General features: G+C 42.5%; 1 protein-coding gene across 3 annotated transcripts; it reads right to left on the bottom strand.

Annotated features, from left to right (window-relative positions):
- Nucleotides 1–2194: 2194 nt before the first annotated feature.
- On the bottom strand, nt 2195–11726 carry TLDC2 (TBC/LysM-associated domain containing 2). Of its 3 annotated transcripts, none has more exons than XM_079980009.1 (7): nt 10951–11713; nt 9292–9415; nt 6303–6461; nt 4720–4872; nt 4489–4584; nt 3314–3387; nt 2195–2471 (listed from the first exon to the last, which is right to left on the bottom strand). In XM_079980009.1, the coding sequence occupies exons 2-7, from the start codon at nt 9337–9339 to the stop codon at nt 2336–2338; spliced, it is 666 nt and encodes a 221-aa protein (XP_079836135.1). In that variant the 5' UTR covers nt 9340–9415; nt 10951–11713; the 3' UTR covers nt 2195–2335. The 3 variants fall into 3 exon arrangements, with proteins under 3 accessions (XP_079836135.1, XP_079836136.1, XP_079836137.1); XM_079980010.1 differs by having other exon boundaries at nt 6303–6443; nt 10951–11692; XM_079980011.1 differs by having other exon boundaries at nt 2337–2471; nt 4448–4584; nt 10951–11726.
- Nucleotides 11727–13761: the final 2035 nt, after the last annotated feature.

Raw genomic sequence — 13761 nt, 5'->3', positions numbered from 1 at the left:
TGAATTTTGTTCTGCCAAATAACGCACTTGGAAGGGTTGTGACTTTTTAATGTTAGGAGAGGGGAGTGAGCTTCGAAAACAGTTGGATAGCTTCTGCTGAAGAGCCAGGAAATTGAGTCAGAGGCTTCACAGTGATTGAGAGTACATCTGCACCAGAACTTTAAGCTGCTTTAAAACAAGTTTGTTGTGACTTTTACAGAACTACAGTTTCCAGTGTTCTTTATTGAAAGAGTACTTGCAACTATGTAAGATGTATCTAGTTCTCTTAGGATCACGGCTTTCAGGATTTCTAGGCTGAGAGGTAGGAGAGGTACTTGTTCAGAAAGGCTTATGTCTTCATTATGTGCTTAAAAGGCAAACATAAGGCCGCCTCTACTCCACCCCTTCCTTACATACCTAATGCTTCTAAAGTATTTCACAGCACATTTCTCTCACACCCCTGACATTTCCATCTGTTAAAAGTTTTTATTTATGCTACTAGACCTCAGCATAGCACAAAACAATTTGGACAGATTGTAGTCCTTGACTAGACGTCACATGACCTTGAAGTGTACAATGCCCAGTCTCTAATGAGGAAATCTAAGGATTGGTTTGTTTGCTTTATAATTAATTGTACGTTTAACACTATCGAAAAATCGTATTGTTCATATATTGACTAAAAATCATTAGGCAACTATTTCAAAGCAATGTTAAAAGAATTGCTGGATCATATATCTAACCAGAGGAGTATCTAAAGGCATCTCTAGATGACATTACAAACAGATAATTCAAAGTGTGTTACTGATGCTGGATCTGAACAATTTAAATATCCTGTCCCTATAAAATGGATAAGCGACATCAGTCTCTAGAACCAAGAGAAGCTCTTAAATGATAAAAGTAAAGTGAGCTGATTTATACGTGCATGAACATTGCATTGAATTATTCCTAGATGAAATGTGTACAGATTGCATAGAAAAGCAGTACGCCCTAACCAATTAAGCTCTGTCTGAGGTGAGTTATCTATGGCTGTTTAATACATTCAAGTTGTCGATTGATTACTCAGTCTCAGCATGCATGTGTGAACACATCTCGAATAAAATAGTTGTGTATGGCTTTGCACAAGTGTTTTTACCTGATTAGTTTTTAAAGGTTCTGCGGGCTTCTATATTGGAATAATATATCAGTTGGCCTCTTTTTTAAAAAAGTTAAGAAAAAAATGAATCTATTTACAAAATGAGGTCAGGGATGTCACATAAAGTGACCAATAGGTGACAAAGAGGCCTGTACATGTTGATGTACAAAACAGATTAGCTAGGACGTGAAGTAGATGCCATTTTCCGAAAACAAAATATTGTGTATAAAGTGCTATGAAAACAAAATATTGTGTATAAAGTGCTTCCCCACAAACCCCCAAACAGGGAAAGACTTAAATCCCCTATGGCCATAGTCAGCTAAATTGTGGGTAAGGAGGGAAAAGTAGACTGGTTACTGCTCAACAAACCTTTGTATATGAAATACACTATTATGAAGGGAAAATCTCTCTCATTTGGGGAAACTTCTTTTAACCCTGCAAATTGCCCATTCAGGAGTTGAATGTCATTGGTAGAACGCTACTTAGGAGGCCAAGACTAGCCTTGTGGAAAGCTTCCTATTGCCAAATTAGTGGGTGGTTTGAGGAAAGTACTAACTCCAGAGGATGACAATGTGGGCTGTACCTGTGTGGCTAACTAGGCCATTCAGTGTTTAGCTTCAGTACCTGTGTGGTACTTTGCTGGGCATCAAAGAGATGGGCCTTCTCAAAACCACATGATAAAGGTGCACTTGAAAGCACCTCCAGAGTTCTTGCATTCTAATGCTTATACGAAGTAATTCTATCACTAGCAAGAGCTGTGAGAACCGAGGAGGAGGGCAAGGAGCTTACTGCCTAGTCTGCCATTTGGCAAGTACAGGTTAAGGCTGTGAAGTGTCTCTTGGGTCATCCTTCCCTGGCAAGCAGCCGCCAATATTCACATAGCTTACCAGTTCTGAAGATGACTGTTAGCAAGATCTTCACCTGCCCTGAAGTACAAAAGGAGAGCTTAACTGAAAATCCTTAGCTCATCTTTCTATAAGCGGGATAGTGGGGAGCAAAATTGCTAATGTTGGGTGAGAGAGAGATGAGGAAATTGCTGGGTTAATCCAGCATCTTTTCCATCCCAATCTATGGAGACAGAGGGAGTCTCTACAGCAAGTTTATGTTCATTGAAGGGGATTTGAAAAGCTGCCCCCACAGGACGACTGGCCAAGCCCTGTTCCCATGGCACTTGCAGTGTCAGTGCAGAAGGGGACTTGTCCTCCCCCCCCAACACACTTTGGGTTAGGAAAGTGCCCAAACTTCCAGGTCTCGGATGAGGAATTCCTCTTTGGGAGATAATATCTCATTGTTGAATGTCTCGCAGGGCTGACTTCCTCCATGGTTCAGGTCTCCATCTAGCCACAATCCAAATTTGCCACTGCAAATAAGGGGAAAGGCAAAACATGGCATTAACTTTCTGCAGAATGAGGAACACAAGAAGCTTCTGATCCATAAGAAATACAGTGTGGTTTGGCTCATTTGAGTCAACAGCTCTGTAGGTATCTCACATGCACGTGCTTTCTGCTGCCTGGGCTGATTGAAGAAGGGTTGTAGTGAGAGCCAGATTAGAGGGCTCATTGCTTCCTTTCTACTCAAATTCTTTCCCCTGCTCTGAAAGGGTTTACAATGAGCTCACCATTTTGCCACAGTTTTTATTTATACATTTAGATGCTTTGGAACTATATACAGCCAAACTGGTTTTCCACTGCAATGATTAACCATCTTTTTCCAACATGTATACAAAAGAGTCCACAGTAACTTGGAAGATCTTGACGCAGAGCAAGATGATAATGTGTACTAAATAAAGCTAGACAGCTATGTCCACTCAAAGGACACACACAAAAATACCATTGGGCTTTTTGTAATCGGTATCTCAAATCATAATGACTGAAGAAGTACAGGAGAGAGGAATCTTCAGTTTGATGTCATGAAACCTAGAAATAAGTGAGGGGTGGATAGTGGTAAATTTAAAAGAAAAAAGTAAAAATACTTTTCACCATGACTCACATTCTGAGAAATAACCTGTTCTAGATGAACTGTGATGGCATTTGTTTTACTTGTACCACTGATTCAGTAGCGGAGGGACCCAGGCTCCAGAAAGAGCTGCTGACGGCGAGACCATCCTCAAAAGTTAATAATCTGACTGGGACTGCATTGCAGCACCCCTTCTCTTCACAACAAATCCATTTCCGCCCACTAACATCTTTCACAGTCACATACCTGCCTCCACCAATTGCTAGGGAGTCTGCATCTCCTTTCATGAAGAAGGTGTTTTTACCTGTCCACTTAAATACCTGGAGAGTAAGGAGAGAAAAAACATGGTTGAGAGAAGCATCTTGGGAATAAAAGACACAGCTGTACAACTAGAGAAAACAATCATTATTTTGTTTTCCAATGCTTACTTGAAACCTTTATATTCTTGTTCAGTTGGCAGCATTTTGAATGTTGTGTCAGCACCCCACCCCTTAAACTCTTGAAGACTTCTTGTGAAGTTTGACTCAGAAGTAAAATGAGAAGCCAGAATTGCAACGTAATACACAAGCTCCCTATCAGGGCAATTGTCTGCATATTGGCTCTGGTGTAAGTCTCATTGAGTTCAGTAGAATTTATTGGTAGTATTTATTGGTAGGGGTCGCTTACCACTTCCTACCATGTGTTTTAATTGTGACCTCTTCCATGCTCACCCTTGTTTCTGGAACAGTCATCTTTTCATACACTCACTCTCTCTCTATATATTGGAGAATCCACACGGTATTGTCAAATGGTTGCTTGCAGTCCAGCATCTTTTGTGTTGATCTTCCATGCTTTATTATAACTGAATTGTGTGTGTGTGTGTGTAAAACAATTGAAGTAGCACCTTGACTGTTAATGCCCCATTTCAGATCTTGGGTAACTTTAAACAAGCATGTCCCCTTTGCAAGTAAAACCATTTATAGTAAGAATAGGGTTGGTCCTAGAGACTGATCTACTCCCAGTATAAAAAAACTGGCAGTGATTTTATTGTCATTATTTTATTGTCAGTGACCCATTGTCATTGGAGGGGGGAGGAGCGTGTGGGGGTGGGTGGATTGCCTAGAGCTGTTGAGCTTTTTAGGGGGAGGATTGTACAGAGTTTTTCAGCTTTTTCCCTATAACATTTTGTACATGATAAGGATCCCGTGATCTACCAGGATCAAATGGGGATCTACCGGTAGATCATGATCTACTGGTTGGACATCCCTGTACTAGACCAATTGCCAAATGGTGCATACTGGAAACTTTGTAGGTATACCACTTTAAGCCTGTGACAAATCAATGACAGGCAACATTTGTATAATTGGTAATACCGTAACTCCTGATACTGTTAACACACACCGATAACCTTCATACTTGGGGGATGATATCCCTTCAATCACCTTAAGTTGTGGGGTGAAGGAAAAGAGAAATGTTTCTCCATTGCCATAGAAGCAGCTGCTGACATGGATGGCTGTAGAAGAAAAGGCTCCAAATATCTGAAAAGGATGCAAGAGAGATGTGTTGTAACTTGCAAGTAGCAGGAAGGCCATTTAGAGTAGGCAGCGAACTGAACCCAACCAGACAGCCCCCCTCTGCTAGATTTGATAAGTCTGGCCTGTTTCAAAGCTTACCTGGCCTTCAGTGTCTCTGATAATCAACAACACTGGAGAGACTAAATCACTCATGCTTCGGTACATAGTCTTCAGGCTAAATCCATCCCTTGCTGTACAGTAGATGAGGTTCCATGGGTGTCCAGTCACTCGTAGAGGGAGGTGTGGTGCAAGCTAAAAGGTATCACATACACAAGGTCACTTCTTTCCTTACCTCCCTCTACCCTGAGGCCTTTAATATGTTATTGGACTGCATGTCTCATCATCCCTACCCATTGGCCATACTGGTTGGGGTGAATGGGAGTCCGTTAACCTCTGGGCATCCACAAAATTCACATCCTTGCCTTAAACCTGTTCAACACAGGACTGTATCTTAAGTTATTCCAGTAGATCTGTGGGGAACCTTTGGCCTACCAAATGTTGCTGTACTACAACTCCCATCAGACCCACCAAGCAGGCCCAATGGTCAAAGATAATGGGAGTTGTAGTTTAGCAGCATCTGGAGGGCTAAAGGTTTACCACACCTGCACTAGCTCATCAGTATATCTTCTGCTTAGTAGTTCAGGTCATAGGTCATACACCCTAAGTCAGTGGTTTCCAACTGGTGGTCTCCGAACCCCAGGGGGTCCACGTAACCCACCAAGCAGGGCCATGGCACATACCCATCAACTGTCCAGGACATCTCATTTCGGGGCCCATGCTCTCACATGGGTCATGTAACTCACACAGGAATGCTGCCCAGAAGACGCACATCCCAGTTTTGTGCTGGGACAAGTTGGAGCATATGGTGGCACCAATCACATAAAAAACATTTTCAAAAGTAGGGGGTCCATGGCTTGACTTTTGAAAAACAGGGGGTCCGCAGTCCTTAATTAATTGGGAACCACTGCCCTAAGTTATTGGCCCCATCTACAATCTTTGTATGGGACGCGGGTGGCGCTGTGGGTTAAACCACAGAGCCTAGGACTTGCCGATCAGAAGGTCGGCGGTTCGAATCCCCGCGATGGGGTGAGCTCCCGTTGCTCGGTCCCTGCTCCTGCCAACCTAGCAGCTCGAAAGCACGTCAAAGTGCAAGTAGATAAATAGGTACCACTCCGGCAGGAAGGTAAACGGCGTTTCCGTGCGCTGCTCTGGTTCGCCAGAAGCGGCTTAGTCATGCTGGCCACATGACCCGGAAGCTGTACGCCAGCTCCCTTGGCCAATAAAGCGAGATGAGCGCCGCAACCCCAGAGTTGGTCATGACTGGACCTAATGGTCAGGGGTCCCTTTACCTTTTACCTTACAATCTTTGCATTCACATAAGTGAAGTGTGGAGATAACTTTTTTGAGACTGTCCTGGAGAATTCCACTTCTTTGCACTTGTTCCTTGTAAATGGGGCCAAGGGTCTCGTGGCCCTTGTAGAGACATGGCTTCAGCAGACCTTCCTGTTTCCTTCCTGCCTAAAGCTTGCTTTCCCAGTTAACAGAGGTCAGCAATACTCCATAATGTGTGCCTTAGCTAAGGACAATGTGTGGAAGTGATGTATAAGGGCAAAGGGCTCACCCAGGGGAGTCACTGTGATAGCAGCACTCATTTGCTGAGTCACAGTATGAAGGGTGCTCACCTTTTGGATTTCTTCTATGTGTAGGATGTTGCTTTGCCCATTTAGCACAGGCTCATGAAATTCTGTGCTTGTCCAGACTGGGTTCTCTGGTTCAGTAGACTCCTCAGGTTCTGAAGACAGGGCTTCTTCCAGAAGGTTGGGCTGATAAAAGGACACACACTGTTAAATGGGAAATGAATAAGGCAACAACTAAGTTGCAGAAGCTTCCCCAGTATGTAGTCTGTTGCGTCACTAGGAGGATACTCCTCAGAGAGAACTATAAAGGCAAAAAGATAAAGCAAAGTGAATTGCAGAAGGCAATCAGTCTACCCTTCCCTCTAGTCTCATGGGACTGCTAAAAGCTTAGTCTTATAATTAATAGCACAGCAGTATGTAGGCCACAATAAAGCAATATTTTAATCTCGGGAACATCAGTTTAATGAACCAGCCTGAGCCCACTCCTCCCCTTCACCCTTTGTTTCAGCGGGTGTCTTCAGAGGGTGAGACTAGAAAAAGGGTAGATTGATTGTCTTCTGTGATTCATTTAAAGCCTTAGCAGTCCAGATGTTGTTGGACTCCAGCTCCTTTCAGACAGCATGGCCAGAGATAATGAGAATTGCAGTCCAACAACATCTGGAGGTCTACAAGTTCTCCATTCTTGATTCAAAGCTCTATTAAGTGCATCTCTAGGGCAGGTCAGAAAGCAACTCAGAAATGTCTTAGAGCTACCCTGCAATTGTCAACTATGTAAATGTGGAGCCTTTACTCTGTTAATGAAAATACACCATAGTAAAATGACGGTTTGCTCTTTGCTGGGCAATTCCCCCTCCTCCGACATTAAATATTGCGATTGCAAGAGAAGAAACTAGATTCAGTACACATTTAAAGCTGAATTTATGAAATTTGTACTTTCCAAAACAATAGGCAACCTGAAACAAAATCATCCTTCGGAATTTTGCAGTACGCCAACCAAACAATGTTTACAAAAATGCATATATTAAGGGAAAGTGTGCAAAAATAAAAATAAAAATGAAGATAATAGTTAAAATAGCATGTAACGATGCATTTTATTAAGGAAACTTGCTTACAGAAATGTGTACATTAGTAAAAACTGCATTTAATAAATTGATCATTAGCAGAAATTCACATTAAAATGCTGCTGAATTTCTGTGAGGATTAAACAAAAAACAAAAAAACCCCTCAAACTGCTGAAAAATTCAGAGAAATGAATGTAAGATTGGAAAAATGAGAATCAAAACTGTCAGATCTTTCTATCCCTATTCAGGAGGGGTGAGCCTTCTTCCCAGCTTTAGTAGAAAGTGGTTCGCTTGAGGGCTGCTGCACATTATCCAGGTCCTACATAGCCAATACAGTGGTACCTCGGGTTAAGAACTTAATTCGTTCCGGAGATCCGTTCTTAACCTGAAACTGTTCTTAACCTGAAGCACCGCTTTAGCTAATGGGGCCTGCCGCTGCACCGCCGGAGCACAATTTCTGTTCTCATCCTGAAGCAAAGTTCTTAACCCGAGGTACTATTTCTGGGTTAGCAGAGTCTGTAACCTGAAGCGTATGTAACCTGAAGTGTATGTAACCCGAGGTACCACTGTACTGTACTAATGTCCAGGAAATAAATTCTGTGTGTACATCATAAAAGTACAATGATCCTGCACGACATCTGTGTACTCAAGCTACTGTCCTAGAAACACATGTAGAGAGGCCTCAAAATCCTATTAGCATGTGTATATGCTATCGTATCTCATCTGCACAGAAGCAAAAACTATGCTTTTAAAATCAATCTGAAGATTATCGGGTAAGTTATCCCTATTTGCTTCTATTGCCCTTACTCAGACTGAAGATGAGGGTGTAGGAAGATAATGGTGGGATATGTTTGTAGATACCCTTTCTGGGCCAAATAATAGCAACAACACACCCATCTCAGTATGAAAATGCAATGCATTGGGCAAAAACCACAAAGCCCGGTATCAGCACTGCTCTTTGTCCTCTGCTTCACTTTTATCAATATAACTTTCCCTGGTGCTTCCTCAATTACACATACTTTCCCTTATCTGCAGCACCAACCTGGTTGTGGAAATATACCACCCACTTCTGTAGAAATCCTACTTTCCTGCTACCTTCCTTTCTTTTGGGCTTGCCACCCATCTGAATATATATTTGCTTAAGTCACTTCAAGGACGTGAATATTAAAAACTGTCTACCAAATAGCCCGAGGAGCTGAGCTTAAAAGCAAAACTTGAGGATGAAGGCAAAATCAAGGTGATGGCAACCTCCACCAAACATGATGCTTTTTCATCAAATTCATCTCCTAATCAATTAAATCCCCTTTGCACAAACAGTATGGAATGATTCTGCCTGGGATTGCCTGGTAGCACTATCTTGACCACGTAAACAATGGCACTCTCAGCCCAAACATCTGAAATAGAATAATGATGCTCTGCACCAAAAGAAAGGAGGGAGGGAGTTTAAATTCCTCAGTAACACATTTTCTACTGAAACAAACATATTTCTGTTCTGCCTGGTTTTGAGGTTGACTGACCAGTGTTTCCGTTTTCCATTAGGATATATGTATACCTTTTTGGACCTAGGAACCCAGTAGCACTAAACTCTTAACAGGCTCCCATGATGCCAGATGGTTTCAGAAAGACACAAATGCCGGGAGGGGTACATAGTACAGTGAGGATGGCTTGCAGTTTCACTTCCTAGAGTTCTAGACCTGGAAGGGATCTTGGAGGTCATCTCGTCTAACCTCTTGTTCAATCTGTCTTGCTTCCCTACAATATGACCATCCGGCCTTCATGGTAGGAGACCACCTCCTGAGGCAGTCTGCTCAACTGTTAGCTCTTACCACTAGGAAGCTTCTGCTAACATTTAGTTGAAATGAGCTTTATGCCCTGCAGTTTGCATCCATTTGTTCTTGCCCTGCCCTTTGGAGCAACTCCCTCCTCTATTCCTTCCCTATCCCGACCCAAGAAGCAAGGACTGCTGTACATACCAGACGAGTGTAGCGACAGCGTGGAGTTTTCATGTTTTCTGTGATCATCCAAAGCACGACCACGGCAGCCGTGCCGTTTCCTGGCAGCGAGTCAGAGAGGGGAGAGCAGGTGTCTGCCAATTGCCTGTGGAGAACACACCCTCATTCATAAACAGCATGTACTTTATTCTCTCTCAGTAAGCAGGTTCTTCTATTGCTATACAGCTATTGTCACCTGAGATCTCACTATGAAATCTTGTGGCACACAGGCTTTTCCAGTTATCTAGTGTTCTGTAGCACTGGCGAGGGAACTTCTGGCCCTCCAGATAATTGCTCTTATTAGTTTATTAATGTCTCACCATTCATATAAATTTAAAGGCGATTTGTAATTATACAATAGAAACAACCAAAATAGGTTTGAAAACAATACCCAAAAAATATGAAGATTGGTTTTAAAATAATACATATAAAGGATGCAAGGCCAGAGACCTAATCTTTTTTATCCCATCCATTCGGAAAAACTTGTCAAAACGAAATTGGCAGATCTTGGAGTAAACTCTCATCATTCCTGACCACTGCTCATGCTGGCTGGAGCTGAAGAGAGCTGTAACCCAAAAACACCTGGAGAACTCAGATTGTCCACCCCTGTTCTATGGCTTCACAGATAAAAGTCCTAGAACTGCGGAAGAGAGAAATTGGCTCTTCATAAACTATAGCTCTGAGAACTCGAGTTGATTAATAACAGGTGTATGTTGAGTATATCCTGTCTCTTTAAGAAACAGGCCTGGTCTGTAATAGAAACTGCCTTCCTTGGGTGTGGTTCCTTCCATAGGTCAGTGAGACCTAGTCAGAACCTTAGTAATGTATGTAGCAAGTCCTAGCTGCTATGCTGAATTATTGACCTGTTGCTCGCAGATAGTTATTGACATTTTCCTGATTTCCTGACATTTTCCTATACTCTTCTGTTATCTCCAACCAAGCAAACAAGAAGTATTATCAGAGGAAGGCAGAACACATTTGAGTCAAGCAAAACCATTTAAGGAAAGTGATGTGTTGGGGTAGCAGGAAAACAAATCAGGAGGGGGCAGGCTGTTCAAACACAAGTGTCCTTTATTGCTACATAACAAGTATGGGAAATTAAATTGCACACTGGAGCTCTGCAGCATGCAAATTATGGGGCTCAAGAGGTCCAAAAAGCATTACACTGAATCAGTGTAGTAGCCTGGGTAGAGTCCCAAAGGTCTGGAGGACTGTGTTTGGCCTCTTGGCATGAAGTTCCCCATCCTTTTTCTATAGTTTACAAGGATACTGAATCTTCTTAACCCTTGTTTTTCATTAGCCACTGTGGTTCTTTGTGAAGAAGTTGAGCAAGGATGCTGTTCAGGAGCATCTAAGAATATGGGAAGACATGAGAAGTCTTGGATTGGTCTTGGACCCTTCAACTTATGACAGAGGTGCTCTCTAAAATAAAATGTATTCTCCACAAGGAATATCTGGCAAGGTGCCCTGGGTGTCACTACGGCAGGATTTCTGAGCAGATATCCAGGGCTCCCACTCAGCAGAATGAACAGGAAGGTTCTCAAACTCAGCAGGGGCAGTTTATCACATTGAAAGGAAGTGCAGGAAACCACACCACCATCTAAAGGCTAGGGTGGCGGCAGAGTAAGAGTCTAAAATTACCTAACTGCCCCACTGCAGGCTACACTCGAGAATGGTCCTGCTCCCCCAACATCAGGAGACGCAGCTTGTCAACTCCTAGAAGATTAGCTACTGTAGAAGTGACATGCAAAAGAAACCACGGTAACATGCAAATTAACAGGCTTTATGAGTCATGGGAATCACTGCCTAGTGGGATCAAAGCATGGGAGAGAGTTTGTAAGCCACATCCCCTAAAATTCACTTATCTACACACAGTATCATTCTAAAGTGTGCTAAAATTTTACACAGGAGATCATCCTAAGAACATCAAACGAGCCCTGCTAGACTGATCAGACCAGCCCCCTCCTTCCAACAGCAGCTAGCCAATTGCTTCCAGTTAGACCATAAGTAGAGCTTGAAGGCAGTAGACTTCCCTCACTATGCCAAACCATGCATCATTCTTATAAAATGATATGCTCTTCTCATGTTGTCTTTTTCCCTGAATTAAGAAGTCCCATATGTTTTGACTATTTGTGGCAAGGAAAGTCCTTCAGCCCCTAGATCATGCTGGTTTCCCTTTTTCTATAACTTTTGTAGCTCTATGTTATCCTTGAGATGGAGTGATCAGAGAACTCTACTGATGCTCCACCAATGAGCTGTTGTCTTTCTGCATGTTGCCCTGCCTTGGGAAGTGTGGCTGTTACCCTCATGGGAAATATTTTGATACCAGATTTAGTTGTTTTTATTCATTCAGGCTTTGGGGAGATAACTTAAAGTTTAGGCATTAGTACTACTACCACAGCTACTATTAATATTTTTTCTCCCTGGCCTTCACCGGGTTTTTATTTATTTTATTTAACAAAATGTAAACTGCTTGAATGTAAAAACACAACCCCAAACTCTATGCAGTTTATCAACAATATAAAAACATTAAAATGAGCAATAGCAAAAGTTTTAAAAGGCATTTATTTAAAAGATTAGAATCAGCAGTATCTAAAAATAAATAAAACACATGTAACTTCTACATTCATAATGCTGTGATTATGGTTTTAGGTTTTTGTGGATTTGGCTGTTGCAAACTACCCTGAGTTCTTGATAGATGAAGGGCAGGATAAAATAAAATGAACAAAACAAACAGACTTACCTGCTAGCCTTAGGCGACCAAGAATTCCATGTAGGTGAGTGAGTGAAGTGGTGTAAGAAAGAAGGACCACTACAATAGCCTGCCTCTGAAACAGCTTGGTTCCCAGACTTGTAATGTAGAAACAGGAAGTACCCTTTTCACAACCAGCATGAAAATATTGTGAGTTGGTGGAGGCTGGGGTGGTTGCTATGGGTCACTTTGTCCTGCCTCCACAGTTCACTTGGTAGAATGCTTTTTTATTTTCTTTTTTGGACTAGCCTGCTAAAAGACTGTGGTCTTCATTTCCATGCTGCCTGTTCTACAGCCACCAAAGAAACTCAGACTACTAGCCTCTTACGAGGCCAGCATTTATTACTACTGTTTTGCAAGGTAGTAACTTTTGTGGGTTTATCTGCACGACTGATTTTTTTTGCCAACCTGAGATGCTCCAAGCTCATGTAGGAGCATGTTTCTTTTTTTCAGAGGATAGCCACTGTTCCCAGCACACCTTCCTTCCTCCTGTAGAAACTTTTCTTCCAAAGATCTGATTTTTCTTTTCCATTTCACCTATACCCCCACCCCAGAGACGGCACAGCTACACAGTTCCATCTTATTGTAAGAAGGTTGGTAAAACTCAAATGCACTCGGCTGAAATGACTTATTTACAAGATACTCACATTTACCTGAAGAGGGTTCTGTGGGGAGATGTCTAACAAAGCACAGCTGGGTAGGTCCCATATAAAGCAGCTGTTCTGTTGTTGCCTTGCTTAAAGCAGAGGTGTTGAGGAATCCCCTGCAAATCTCAGGGAAGCATCACTAACAATACAGCTCTGGAAATACAGCTCTGAATAGTCACAAAGTTCATATGGACTGTGAACACATACCTGGTTCTATCCAGTCCACCTTCCTTGTCATCTCTCTCAATCTGTGCCAGTGGACCGGTTGCTCACCTGCCACTCACAGGGTACAAGTGCAACACATCCATCTTGAGCCAATGGGTCCCATTATTTTGGGATCAACAGTCAGGTTGCTGCAAGTGTTTCTATTTGTAACAATGATGTTGCAATGCATGTGTTGCCTGTAAACTTTCTGACACTACTTTTCTTCCTCCTAACCCACCCCTTGTGGCTGAAGTAAGTTATCACTCATCTGTAGATGATAACACAGATGTTCATTGAGTAAATCAGGCCGCAAATTGTTAAGCTTGTTGATATGATGGAGTAAATGCCCACAGCCAGTCTCATTCAAGACCAGGAATATACACACACACAAAAATAAAGCCCTTCTTTCTAAGAAATAAATAAATCAGGCAAGTTTGTCGGTGCCACACACACACTCCTCCTCCTCTCATTGTTGAAGTTCCCAGGCAGAGATGGTGCCTATATGCCTTTAAATGCTTTGAAGCATTAAGCAAAGCTATGGCAGCTGTGCTTCTTGCCCTGTCCACTTTTGCATTCGGCAGCTAGCGGGAATCTTAATTTCTCCATGGAGACGAAGTGGAGTGGATCATAGGAAAAAGTGATGGAAATACAGGGTGCAGGGTGCCTAGGATAGCCAGAGAACACCTTCCACAGATGAGCAGAAGATGCAATTTCTACAGGTGTAGCTTGTGCGAACTATCTCCCTTGCAAACCACACAACCGTTAAACGTGCAGGATAACATTAGACAAGCCTACTGGACCAGGCCAGGCCCAACTATTCCAGCATCTTGTTCTTACAGCGGCCAACCA

The sequence above is a fragment of the Podarcis cretensis genome (assembly GCF_951804945.1).
Source record: "Podarcis cretensis genome assembly, chromosome: 6".
Taxonomy (NCBI): Eukaryota; Metazoa; Chordata; class Lepidosauria; order Squamata; family Lacertidae; genus Podarcis; species Podarcis cretensis.
This window is presented reverse-complemented; position numbering and strand designations above follow the sequence as displayed.

Bases quoted from the DNA above. Each gene is read 5' to 3' on its own strand.
- TLDC2 (XM_079980009.1), bottom strand. From the start codon at position 9,339: ATGATCACAGAAAACATGAAAACTCCACGCTGTCGCTACACTCGTCTG. The intron at 6,462-9,291 runs GTATGTACAGCA...CCCATTTAACAG, and splicing joins GCTGTCGCTACACTCGTCTG to TGTGTGTCCTTTTATCAGCC. The intron at 4,585-4,719 runs GTAAGCTTTGAA...CATCCTTTTCAG, and splicing joins TCAGAGACACTGAAGGCCAG to ATATTTGGAGCCTTTTCTTC.